Source organism: Neopsephotus bourkii, unplaced genomic scaffold (genome assembly GCF_033783945.1).
Source record: "Neopsephotus bourkii isolate Nb327-2 ecotype Australia unplaced genomic scaffold, CSIRO-AGI_Nbou_v1 NB_1111, whole genome shotgun sequence".
Lineage (NCBI taxonomy): Eukaryota > Metazoa > Chordata > Aves > Psittaciformes > Psittacidae > Neopsephotus > Neopsephotus bourkii.
The window spans coordinates 218,329-231,409 of NW_026901598.1; the positions used below are offsets into that span (position 1 = coordinate 218,329).

Consider the following 13,081-nt stretch of genomic DNA (forward strand, 5'->3'; position numbering starts at 1 on the left):
ATTGCTAGTAGTGGTATCTAAAGAAGAGAGATCAAGAAAACTTTAATGACCTGTGGGGCACAGCTTCAAAGCAGTCATCAGCAGCATAACTGCTTTGCAGTATAAATGCATTTCTAGCCTAATAAACAAGGGTGATGTAAATCTTCATTATAGCAGTAGGAAGTTAATTTATTTGTTGGAATTGTGATCTTGAAATATTGTACATAGTTAAGTGAAGTTGTCCAATATGTGCCGTATGTAGGAAATAACAAACTTGAATTAATTCCTAGATAAAATTAGTATGCATTGCATTTCCATGAGTTGTCTTTGTTTTGTTTCTATAATCAAAATTTCAGTTAATTTCAGCTTTGTTCTCCTCCACATTAGTTCCATTGTCTTGATTTGCATCATTTGTAGCAGCTGGCTTATCAGTCTGTAGTTTGGACCTTTACATCAAACAGCAAATTAATCACAGGAAAAGAAATCCCAATAGTACTGCTATGTTTAGAGGCTTTCAGAATTATCAAGAAATGAATGTTGCTGATTCTTGTCAGAAGTGTGAAGTTGAACATGGGGAAGGAGGCAGCAGATGCTTCACGGGTACTGTTAGTTATGTCTTGAAATGAGTGTTGGTCAGTTACTGGTACCTTCCTTTTCCTAGACCTGCCCCTCAATTGTTGTGAAGTTAAATTAAGAAACAATAGCAATTAAGGGAAGAAAAATTAGTGAGGTGTATTTTTGTTAAAAGATGCATAGCCTTATGTGTCTCAAGTGCCAAGCATACTCTGCAGTTTATCGGAAGGCCTGCTTCTATCCTAAGTGCTAGTTCCTATTCCCTCCTCCACATCTTAAAAACATAACCAAAAATGCCTCCTTGGATTTGTTCTGTCAGTATTTATGAACTCATCTTTTTCGAAAGAGAAATGAAGGGACCCTTTTAAAATCAAGCAGCTCACACAAAAAGCCCATGTGTGTGTTGTGCAGAAGACGCCTATACAAAGTCATTTGAAGTGCAAGCAGTTGGTGTTTAGACTCTTAACATGCTTTTTAGACATCAGCAAATAATATAGTCTTCGATCTAGCTGCTGCACTATGTTAAATTCCATTTTTTCTTAGTGAACAGCAGCGATGGCTAGAACAATAAATTACATTGCTTCTGTGTTTTGCTGCACTTTTGTTGTTCCTTAAAGAAGAGACAGACAACCAACCAACAAACTGCAGCATTCAAATAACTGGTGCGGAAACAGGCAAAGCAAGCGGAGACAGGGCAGTTGGTATATGGTATGAACACAAAGGAGATATTATAGAATCATAGAATAGTTAGGGTTGGAAAGGACCTTAAGATCATCCAGTTCCATCCCCCTGCCATGGGCAGGGACACCTCCCACTAAACCATGCCACCCAAGGCTCTGTCCAACCTGGCCTTGACCACCGCCAGGGATGGAGCATTCACAACTTCCCTGGGTAACCCATTCCAGTACCTCACCACCCTAACAGGAAAGAACTTCTTCCGTATATCCAATCTGAACTTCCCGTTTAAGTTTTAACGATGAAATACTCTATTGAAATGATGAGCTATTTTAGTTTAATTTATTCGTTATCTTGTATTGCTTATTTTCCCTGGCTTTCTGTTTTTCCTAACTAATAAGTACAATTTCCTTGGCTGTCTTTTTGAGATACATATCTCTGACTTTCTGATGGTTTTTTGCTATGTTTAACTGAACTGTATCATGTAGTCTGTCTTTTCAGTAGTGTGCAGATCACAAAAGAAAGTAATACTTTTCCCAGCTCTTAAGAGGCTAACCTATCTAACAGGTTAGATACGGTGTCTGTAGCAATATCTTCTCTCATTTTCCCTACCGTATGGTTAGTGCCATTTAAGAGCTGAAGTCCAGCATTATTCCAAGGTCATTTTCAAAGTCCTGCTGTGACTCTGATTCTTTTATATTTGTTTCTGCTTTTGAGCTGAATATGAAATTTAGTGATTCATCTTTTGAACGGGAAATTTAATTTACAACTTGTCAGTGTGTTTACAAAACGGATACGCTATGAAGGATTCTCCTGAAAATGGACGCTGCTGTGAAGGGTTCTTGTTAATATATATTCAGCCTTTCTGTTTTGTTCTCTGCTTATTTCTTTGTTCCTGTGAAGCATGGAAATACACAAAAGTCACTTCAAATTCATAGCTGTCGCTGCTGACCATATCCTCCAGGCCTTTTAGGCAGAAAGTCAGCAGGAGGTGGCTGCACATGCAGGGTATCCATCCAGGAAACAACGCTTGCCTTCTCTCAGCATCCTTGTCCCTTTGTCTGCCTGCAAACTCCAGTTTATTGACAAAAGTTGAGTAAATAGTCAGAAATGTAGAAATGGTCAGAATCGTTTTGTTTTTAAATTAGAAACCCTCTCCAGTTTTATCACATTACCTCCCATACATACTTCCAGGTACAGCACTTGTTGTCTCTGTTTTATGGTGCATATGTGTTCTGTGTAATCTCTATGAAATGTTTGTGATGAATCAGCTATTGCAGGGTTTGAAATGTTTATTTTTCAAGGTACTTAACCCTTGTCAATCCTGTGTAGAATGAATAGCCCAAAATGACTGAGAGTATGTTAAGCAGCATGTTATAGAGCAAGTTATAGCCATTAAGCCCACTTGGATTTGTCTCAAACCGTAATAATGACAGTATATAAAACAAGAAATGTGTGGATGTATGGAAGTAATTTAAAACACCAAGTCCCAAAGGAGGGGTTTCTTTGAATCTGCAGCTTTCACAGCTGAGATTTTCTTCTGTAAGAGGAACTAAGCTTTTTCTTTATTAAATTTCATCTTTTTCCCCACTTGTTTTTAGCGGAGTGCTGAATAAAGTCTGAATAAACCTATTCCTTGGCTTAATGTCTATTCAGTAGTTGTGTGGGCCAGTATGGTGAGACTGGCAAACTTGTGAAGCATTACAGTTATATAAAAACCACATTGCAATACAATGGCATCTACAGGCAAGCAAAGGAGCGTGAACCACTGGGCACACAGAGGACCCTTGTGCTCAAACGTTCTTCATCCCATCCTGAAATGTGTCCCTGATGCTTATGCCACTGAGTATTATGTTTGGGAAAGGAGCTCCCCTTGCAAGGTTGCTGAATTGACATATACTGTTAGATCCCTGGGTTGTCACACCCTTTAAGTCACTTGTTTTCAGTATCGGATACTAAATGCATCATCATTAGCCATCCTGATTTATTCTGTGATCTAGCCTGCTACTTGAACCAAGATGCCTTTTTGATTTTTTCTTAGAAGTGAAGAACTGAAATTCAAGTAATCCTTTTGAATAGTTATTTTTATGCCACTGGAAACAATGACAACAGTATTTATAGCCAGGATAAAAGGTGGTTGAAGTTCAGCCAACTGGTCTTTTGATTGTTTGAAATGAGAAATTTCTCTGGTTATGTGAATGGTAACGCTGGTTCTGTTAAATGCTCAAAACCACTGGATATCTACTGATAAAGTGATGTTTCTAGGTTTTGTAGTGATTCTAAAACTTGTACCCTGGGTGACTCAATTTCTGCTGCTGTTATTAATGGGTGGGAATGAGAATTTTTTTAGGCATGGCATGGTAGCATAGAAATTATAATTCATTTACCACTTTTATACTTCCCCTGCAGTCCATGAATATTTTACTGTGGTAGTTTTATTGGCCAAACAAACCTGTTAGCAAGCATGAAAGTTTAGAGAGATATTTTAATGAAAAAAATGACCAATTTATATATCCAGAATTATTCTTTGTAATTTAAAACTTGCAGAAAGAAAATATATTTTCATGTATTTTAATTTTGCAGTTTTAGTGTACTTTTAGCACGTGAATTTATGGGTCCTGTATATTTCTAACTGCAGGTAATGAATTTGGACATCCAGAATGGCTCGACTTCCCCAGAACAGGGAACAATGAGAGCTACCATTATGCCAGAAGACAGTTTAATCTTACTGAGGATCATCTTCTTCGCTATAGATTCCTAAATGCATTTGATAGAGATATGAATAAATTGGAGGAAAGGTTTGGATGGCTTGCATCTCCCCCGGTAAGTTATAAATACTAAATGGTAAGTTTTTAGTCACCAGCTACCTACACGTTCAGAATAACAATACCAAATTTGCATGCAGAAATTTTAAACAGCACTTTATTATGCACTATGTAATGCCCAACCATATATTTCAAGTTGTCAAAACATGTCAATGAAATATCTTCCACAGATAATAGAAATCTGAAGCAAGGCTCCTTTTAGCTTCATAGAAAGCTCTTTTCCTATTGTTTTTGCTGGTTTTATTTAGTAACTGTAGATTGGATAAAACAGACTATAAATTTGTCTGTAATCCAATCCAGGGATTGCTTTGGGAAAGCATAAATTGTTCTGTTTACTTCATATAAATAAATACTCTGTTACTGAGAAAACACTTTTAATACAGTGTAAGTTATACTCTCTTGGTCTTCAAACTGTCACTTCTGTGTTTCCCTTTTTTGTCCAAATGCTGCATTGTACTTTTTATAAAAGCAACTCAGTTATTACAATTTCTATATAATAATCTGAATTATTTCATACTAGTCATAATCCACTTGCAGGAACTTTTAAAATTGATGTCTAGTTATTTATTAATGGCTTTTGTGAATAGAACAAAGGTGGTATGTGCAGCAGCTTAATGTGGCTTAGCAAAGGCATCTCTCACACAGATTTAAAAACCAAACAAATAAAGCCCTCATACCCAATGCTTCATTTTCTACATAACTAACAGTAGATGTAATGCAGATCCCCATAACAAGTATATCGGAAGATTCGATATGATGAAAGGAATCCATTTTTTGCTAAAGTGTGATAAAAAGACCACCATACAAATATTGAGCAAGAATTTTTCATGTGCTCTATAATGAACATGCTTCTTCCTCTTTAAGTTTACATTACCTTATAAAAAGTAAGCTATAGTTTAGTAATCAAAAATACTACATGACATTACATAGGTAAACAATTTCAGTTTGCATGTTAATGCCTTTATGTTGCTTGAATCTTTGTTTTACTTGAAGTATAGAAATAGTGGTGGTGGGGTTTTTTTCCTTATTAATTCAGTTAGAAATCAAATATTTTATAAATTTTATTTTTATTTTTCTTTCCTAGGCCTATGTGAGTGAAAAACATGAAGGCAACAAGGTCATAACATTTGAGAGAGCTGGTCTCCTTTTTGTTTTCAACTTCCATCCCTATCAAAGTTACGTGGACTACAGAGTGGGTATTGCAGATCCAGGAAAATATCCTTTTCTTTATTGTTTTGCTTGCACAGAAAAGCTCTAAAAGTTGAAGACTAATTTTATTTCTATTTTCTAATATGAATGCGAGCTGTAGTTAAAAGTTAAGAAACCGCTTATGTCACCAGTGTAATCTTGCTTTAATTCTTAGCGTACAGCAAAAGAAAATGTAGAGATTTGCCCTCTTCAGAAGAAATCATTCTGTAGAAACCAAAAGTAAAAATTGCAATTTAAGGACTACAAGTTCAGGTTCCCTTCTGATGCATTGTTTTTCTGGAATTATGTTGAGGCATGAAAAAGTAAGTAGCTCTTACCTCTTAAATGAAGTACAGAAAGTGACCGCTAGGATAAGGCTGTGCATGCAGTCGCACAGGAAAATGCATTAGCTTAAACCTTCATCAGGAAGGCTGTACAATTTCTGTTTTATAATTGTGTGGACTGAGAATGTGTTCTTACCTCAGGTGAGGAGTAAATGTTTAGCCTTGAACGATGGGCTGGGTTTGCATTTTTGTCCATGTTCTTAGCATTGAGGGAGATGCAAAACATTAATGCTAACTTGCCAGAGGAATTTAATTTGCCCCAGTTCAGTCCGTTTCCAGTCCCTTGACAAACTTGTGGCAGTTTAAAGCAGTGCATTTCCAGTTTTGACCTGCTCTTTTTATTTATGGGCAATTTCAGGGATATATTGGCATATCTCAATTGCTTCAGTTCAGTGTATCGCTGTATCTCCTGAGCACTGCTGAATCAACCTACAGGGTCTCAGGAATGGATTCTGTTTTGGAAACAGCAGGTCAAACCCACCTTCTTCAGTGTCATCTGCTGTGTGCTGCTGCTGAAACTCATGGCAAAAGTAGAATGAGCAGTAAATTGGAGTAGGAAAACCTTAATCTGGTGGTGTGAGATACACCAGCACTTGGCTGCTGTAGCCTTTGAGTATTCACCTGTCTAAATGGATGCTACTGTACTTCAGCTGTCTTTGAAATTCTTTGCATTCTGCAGATGGAAAAGACGGAAGTTCAGTGTTACGGACTACAGCATGTAACATAACTAGTGTGACTTTTTTGCTTCGATGCTTATACGAATACACTTAAATACAATCCACTTTTTGTGGTTCAGTTTCTGCCTTTCTTTTTCAAAGATGTTCAGAAATGTTTAAGAAATATTTTTTGTAAAAAAACCTCACAATTTCACTCTTAAGAACTTTTGTCTCATTTTTCAATAGCACAGCTTTATTAGGCTTGTATTTGCGATTAATATGAGGCGGTTTTCCTAGCTTCATTTTCTGGTTTGTGCTAAACTAATTGAATACCTAGGCATTGTTTTTCTGGGTAAGTGCTCCACACATATTGTTACAAAAATTCTACTCCTTGGTACTTACAGCTAGGGGTGAGAATAATCTGTAGTCAGGACTTCTGAAACTCTTTGGGCTTTCTTTATGCTCATGGAAATATTTTAATGACCATTTTGTTGACTAAATATTTAATATAAGCAGTTGAAATGTCAGGGCTCTAAATCTTTCAGGCATTTCAGAAACATTGCCTGTTATCTGTTTTACTCCACCAGAATTTCCCTTCTCCTCATACGTTAGGCATTTACCATTTGTGTAGAATCCTGAGCGCATTGCTTCTGTTTCAGCTGAAGCTGCTCTGTAGTAGCTCTTCTGAAGCAAACTGCAAAATCTGCTTTTCACCAGTTTTACTTTGTAAATCAAGGCCTAGTTGGGTTTCAGTAAGTTGATCTATTGCTAATTCACTGGACATTGAAACAACTTGTGGTTCTTCGTTCTCAGTGTGTGACATGTTCCACTGCTTTTGGTGGGAGTGGAGGGCTCTAGATGCTGCTGCTCTTCTCTGTGATGTGTAGCACACCTACACTTTGCTGAGAACCTTGTTCATGTTGTTAAGGAAGCGTCTGTCCCCTTTTACAGTATTGTGCTGTTTGCAACTCTGAAGAGTTCACAACTCTTGAGAGGAGTCATTTCCTTAATTTAGTGTTCTCACTTGGGAGTCACAAATGTAGACTCTTCCCATAAATCACCTTTTCAACAACCTTCCCATGTTCATTTATTGTGTGGCCGTTCAGTGCATGAAGCAGGGGAAATTCTGGAAAACCCTCTGTGAGGGAAGTGTTCCCAACTGGCTCTCAGCCTCATTGAACCTTGGATATTTAAGCTTGAAGGTAGAAACCTTTTCTTCTTTCCAGTGTTTCAGATTCTGAAGACGTAAATTGTTCTGAATAATATACGTACTGAGGCAGACATATTGTAAGTTCTGGTTCATAGAATTGGGCATGTTTAGACGGACTTTTAGCTGCCCCAAATTTATAGTTTTAGATTACAAAAGCAGATTTGAAATACCTTAATCAGACTCCACTGAAAATTTAAGAAGCTGCAGTGGTCTCTGATTGTTGAAACAAAAATTATGGTACTCCTTAAGATGTTGCACATAAAGAGGAGAAAATACAGGAGTGAAAAGGAAAAGGCAAGTTTAACTTGGCTCAAAACTCTTTGATTTCATTCTTAAGCATCTTTATTTGCATTTCTTTTTAGCCTTTGAAAAAAAAGTCTCATTTATATTAATTAAGATCTCTCTTTATCTGGGAAGCTTATTTATTATGTATATGGAGAAGGTCACTATGTGCTCATCCATGTGATGACCTTGGATGACCATGAAGAATTGGGAAGAGCATCAAATAAGCAGTGCACCCTGATGCCTAAACCATGAATATCTCTCTTCTGTTTAGTACCTGTTGTTAGCAAAGTCCTTGGACAGTAAGTTGGCCATAAACACCTTGAACATACCTTAACTTCTCGTTTCTATTCTGTTTAGGAGAAAGCTAAGCAGTGCTGTTTCTACCAATTGTTTTCTCAGTATCTTTTCATTGATAACAAACAGAAGCTCTCCATTATCCCATTCCTCTGTGTAGAAGTTTCCTTCTAACCCAAGGAAAATCCCAGAGCTGTGGAGCTACCAAATGTAGTAGAGAACGGCTGAAATCGTAGCAATAGCTAGTATGTAATGTGCTTATATGTTCATCATTATCATCAACTATTTTCAGGAAAATTCATCGTAACTAAACTAGATATACCTAGTGCTTTGGCATTAGAGTGCAGAAGAATGCAGATAGTCACTGAAACACTTCCCTGAAACCGAGCTCAAAAGCAGAGTCATTAACAGCAGTTTCTTAAGCATCCTCAGCTGAGTAGTGGTAATGAATTGTATGCCTGGATTTAAGTGACAGCACATTTGAATTATTGCAGCATGTGGTGAAAGAGACTAACTAAAATTGCTTTTCTCACAGGCCCATGTGTATATTTCTGATTCTCTTTGTAGCAGCACACCCTAAAAAACTTTCTGTGCTATTCGTATCTCCTGTGGTTGCAAGATTAAAAGGCAAAAGTTAGCATGTGGGTGACAGTCCTGTTCAGATTTAGATCTGCCTATTTTCTGTAGTGTTGGTAAGCTGTTAGCAGTAAACAGGGGTTAACTTGCACTATTTCTGTAATCTTTCTAAGACTGGTAGAAAGGAGACAGTGCAAAAGAAAAGACTGGCATGATTTTCAGATCATGAAGGAGATGAGGCTTGTTTTCGTACTTCAGTTCTAGAAGGATATGGTTTTATTTTTAGAACTGAAAGTTGAGGGTTTGAAGTATGTTATCAGCCAAGCAAGTCCAATAGGAAGTCCACTTTATACTTTGCCTAACCAGGAAGGTTGTGGATTTTCTGCATTCAGTTCTTTTAGACATATCTTTCTTGGCTGAGATTCCGAAGCTGCTAATCAAGAATAGCCGATTTGAACAGTACTTTGTATCAGGCAAGCAAACAAAAAAAATCTCTGTTTTCATACTGCAGCTCAGTCTTCTGGAGTAGTCAAACAATGAAACAATGACGAACTAGTTATGATATCATTTTTTAAATGAAGCATATCCTAAAATTAAGAACCACTGTTGCCCTCCTTCTTGCTTTCAGCATCCTTTCTTACTCCCTGCAAGCAGTTTTTGTGTATTTGGATTTTTTTTTTAATCCATTGGACTGTTTTACTGTTGTCTAATTTTTGTTCTAATTCTTGTCCTGAATTAGAGCTGTGAATTTTATGTATAGTTTCATAATGGAACCTTTTAACCTGAGAGCGTCCTATAACTGGGAAATATGGTCACATGTGACATTAATCTTCAGAGCAACTTCTCCACTTTAAAAGGAATTTTTTACAATCCCTTTTGAATCTAAACATGACTCAGAAGTACTTAAAAATAAAAGCTTACTGTTACTCTTGAGATTTTTAAGAATTTGGTGCATTTTTCATTAGATACTCATAGGCAGTTACTGTATAAACCTGAATAGCAAATTGCTATAATGAGGAAATTCTTTTGTATTAAAAAGTTTCTCTGAATGACACTGGGAACTGTGGGAAATGTGATGATCATTTTAATACCTCGCTTTCTTTGTTTAATGGATTGAGTGGGTCAAATTTAGTGCATGTAAAACTTGTCATTAAATTTGCCTTTATTAAGTGGATGGCTTTGGTCTATCAGTACATTGTAGCAATATATATCATAAAGGTCATATATAACTTCTTGGATATGTTACCAAGTATGCTAAGCTACAGAGCTTCTTGCCTCTCTAGCCTGTTTATGTAGGCAGTCCTCTGTTATGATCTCATTGAAAATGTTCTTCTTTCAGTTGTTCTTTATTTCTGGGCTTTTGGTTTAGCAGATCTAATTGCACTTTAATAAGAGAAGTGGTAGTCACTAAACATTACAGTCCTTCTGATCCCACTTGATTTGGAAGGTCTTTTTCTGAACAGCCAACCAGTCAGTAGTTATATGAAGAATCATAGCCAGGTCGGAGTGAGTTTTTCTCTCAGTCTTAAAAAAGTATGTATAAAAAAGTATGTAAGGAGTCTTTCAGGCTTTCAGACTCCTTACAGTCTTCCCTCTTGACTTAGTTTCATTGACATTTGGTTATTCCATTCTACATCTTGTTTTTCTAAGACCATGTACCCTAGTGTGAAGTTTTCAAGGACTGAGACCTTAATTTTTTTATGAGAGTATGGAAGTCAGTAGATGTTGTTGAGCAGCATGAATCTCTGCTAGCTTCTCTCTCTTTCTGTCTTGACATTTCATGTTGTCATACACTGCTAAAGCGCAAGCAGTGAAAAAATGTCATGGGGGGGGAATGGTTACTTTGTAACAAATACTGCCATGTTTACATAGCATAACTAGTGAAGCATTGTAATGCTAGAGTGAATGAATACCACAGTTGTATACTTACGAATTTAGGGTGATGCTTGAAGTCAGAGTTGTCCATAAGCGAACAGCTGGGTAAGACCTGAAGGATCACAAATATTGTCATCAAAATGCTGTAAAAAGTATATATATATATATATATATGTATAAAATTAAATTTGGGCTCTCTGACATTTGAAACCTGCACCTAGAGCTTCTAATGAGCAAATAAGGTCATTTGAATGAGTCAGTGGTATGCGACTGCTGAAGGCAAAGACACTGCTTTGAAGTGCAGTTATGTAAATGTCCCTGACTGTTAGAATTCAGGAGGTATCTGGCATGTGGAGACAAAGGACTTAATTTAGGATCAGCCAAATGCTAAGTTCTGCCAAGGTAGCTGGTATGTTAAGGTTAATAGGTGTGAATACGAAATGTATCATGCTTACATGGGAATGCATCTTTGATCTGTATAGGAAAAGATACAGCTTTCCAGCACCGAGTCTGTGTAACTATTAGAGTGGCAAATGCTCTTGCCTAATTTCTGTGCCACTATGTGAGGGAGAAAGGAAAACAACTCTATGCTCATGCTGGAATTTTACTTCATAAATTATGCTCTTTCAGAAGCCTCTTTGTGAGAAATAGGCAGCTTACCTAACATATTATTTCTACCTAATTTGCTTCAGTTTTGAGACAGATGAATAATCATCATGTAGGTCAGCTGTCTCTAGTTCTCTGAGTGGAGATAAAAGTTCAAATGTTAACAGGGAAACCATTCATAAGTTTCCATTTTTGTGTCTGGGTTTGTTTTTTTTTTTAATACTGACTAAGCCCTTGTGTGGGGTTGTGGTTGATTCCAAGGCTTGTCTGCAGTAAAAATTCAACATGGAAAACTTCTTTCCTCTGTTCAAAAGGAACGTGGCTGAAAGGAGTGAGAAAGAACAGGAAAGGGGTTTCAAGACTTAAGTCCTTCCTCTTCCGTAAGATCCTTTGCCAATTTCTGTTAAACAGTTTTTCTGCAGTGTTAGAAGTGTCATTAAAAATAAGCTATCTGTATATATCCACCCCCCCATTTTTTTTTAAGCAGGCTTGTTGTCTTGGCACAAAACTAAACCAGCGTTTCACTACCTTCCCTTCTCCTCAATTCTGTGCTGTGATCTGAGTGCTTAATGGCTTCAACTACCCTCTAAATATCCAGAGCTAAAGGTCATCATCCAGAGGATTTCCAATATGCTTGTTCTTAATTGTAGGTTGACCCCTTAGTCTTCTCCAAAATAAGGAGTGTGTGGAGAGGGAGAAGAGAGGTACCCCTCTTCTTTAATTTAATTTCTTTCTTTCAGTGAAATTAAAGAACTGCTGAGAACAAAAGGGCCTGACCACTTCAGAGTCTTTTTACGTCCTCCTTGCAGCTGTACTTTCCTTCATCTTCACTGTATTTATGGTGCATTTAATGACTGAGTTCCTGTTTTCCTTAATATGTCTTAATAGCTTATACTTTGTCCCTTTAGCTTCTGTAATACTGTCTCTGTATTCTTTTATGCCCAACTTGAAAATCTAGTTTCCACTTTATTTAGTCTTCTTTCTAGGATATGAAGTGAATGAAAAGTTCATCAATTAGTCCTATTGATCTGTGGCTATATTTCTTCTTCTGTGCGTATTAATAATCCATAAATTATGCTTGTGCCCGTAGCTTGTTTTATTACAAAATCTGTGTCTTTGAGAAGTTGGTTTTCTTTGGAATCCTTTCTCTTTTGATGTATCTTGAGAATAATGTTTGTCAGTTCTGCACTTGTTTGTGTGCCTGGCTTTCCTTTTTCTCTATTTGTTTCTTGTCTTCACTTGTTGCTTGGCAATGAAAAATGCTGCCAGGACAGCTTACCTGTTCTTGTTTTATGTAGGGTGAATGTATTCCTTTGGCACTGGCTCATTACTATTGCCTTTGACTTCTCAAACCAGTTTGTGCCTTTGTACATGAAAATTGTCACCTTGATTGTCATCCTGGTGGCTTCTCCATCTGGGAACTTTTTCCAACAGCTACATACTTTTGAAGACCAGGCAATAAATAGCATTCTCTGCCACATGTCTTTTCCTGTTGGGAAAATGTAGATCATGGTGCCAGTAAATCCAATCTAAAATCGGAATTGGAGTATCCAATGGGCATGGAGATTATTCCAGGCTTGGTGCTACTTTCCCACAGGACTAATAGAAGAGATCCTGCCTTTCCTAAAGAGAAAGTTGTCATAGAATCATAGAATAGTTAGGGTTGGAAAGGACCTTAAGATCATCAAGTTCCAACCCCCCTGCCATGGGCAGGGACACCTCACTCTAAACCATATCACCCAAGGCCTCGTCCAACCTGGCCTTGAACACTGCCAGGGATGGAGCATTCACAACCTCCCTGGGCAACCCATTCCAGTGCCTCACCACCCTAACAGGAAAGAATTTCCTCCTTATATCCAATCTAAACTTCCCCTGTTTAAGTTTTAACCCATTACCCCTTGTCCTCTCACTACAGTCCCTAATGAAGAGTCCCTCCCCAGCATCCCTATAGGCCCCCTTCAGATACTGGAAGGCTGCTATGAGGTCTCCACGCAG

The 13,081-nt window shown here is 37.4% G+C and overlaps 1 protein-coding gene across 2 annotated transcripts in view; it reads left to right on the forward strand.

The window, feature by feature from the left end:
• The window catches only part of GBE1 (1,4-alpha-glucan branching enzyme 1), a 150,646-nt gene that overhangs the window by 119,692 nt on the left and 17,873 nt on the right, over window positions 1–13,081 (forward strand). Inside the window, exons 12-13 of one of the 2 annotated variants that reach the window (XM_061362270.1) lie at window positions 3,866–4,050; window positions 5,137–5,325. In XM_061362270.1, the coding sequence (XP_061218254.1) occupies window positions 3,866–4,050; window positions 5,137–5,310 (359 nt within the window). In that variant the 3' untranslated portion in view covers window positions 5,311–5,325. Of the gene's footprint in view, window positions 1–3,865; window positions 4,051–5,136; window positions 5,326–13,081 lie in introns of those variants that run through there. The other variant, XM_061362271.1, reaches the window with a different exon arrangement.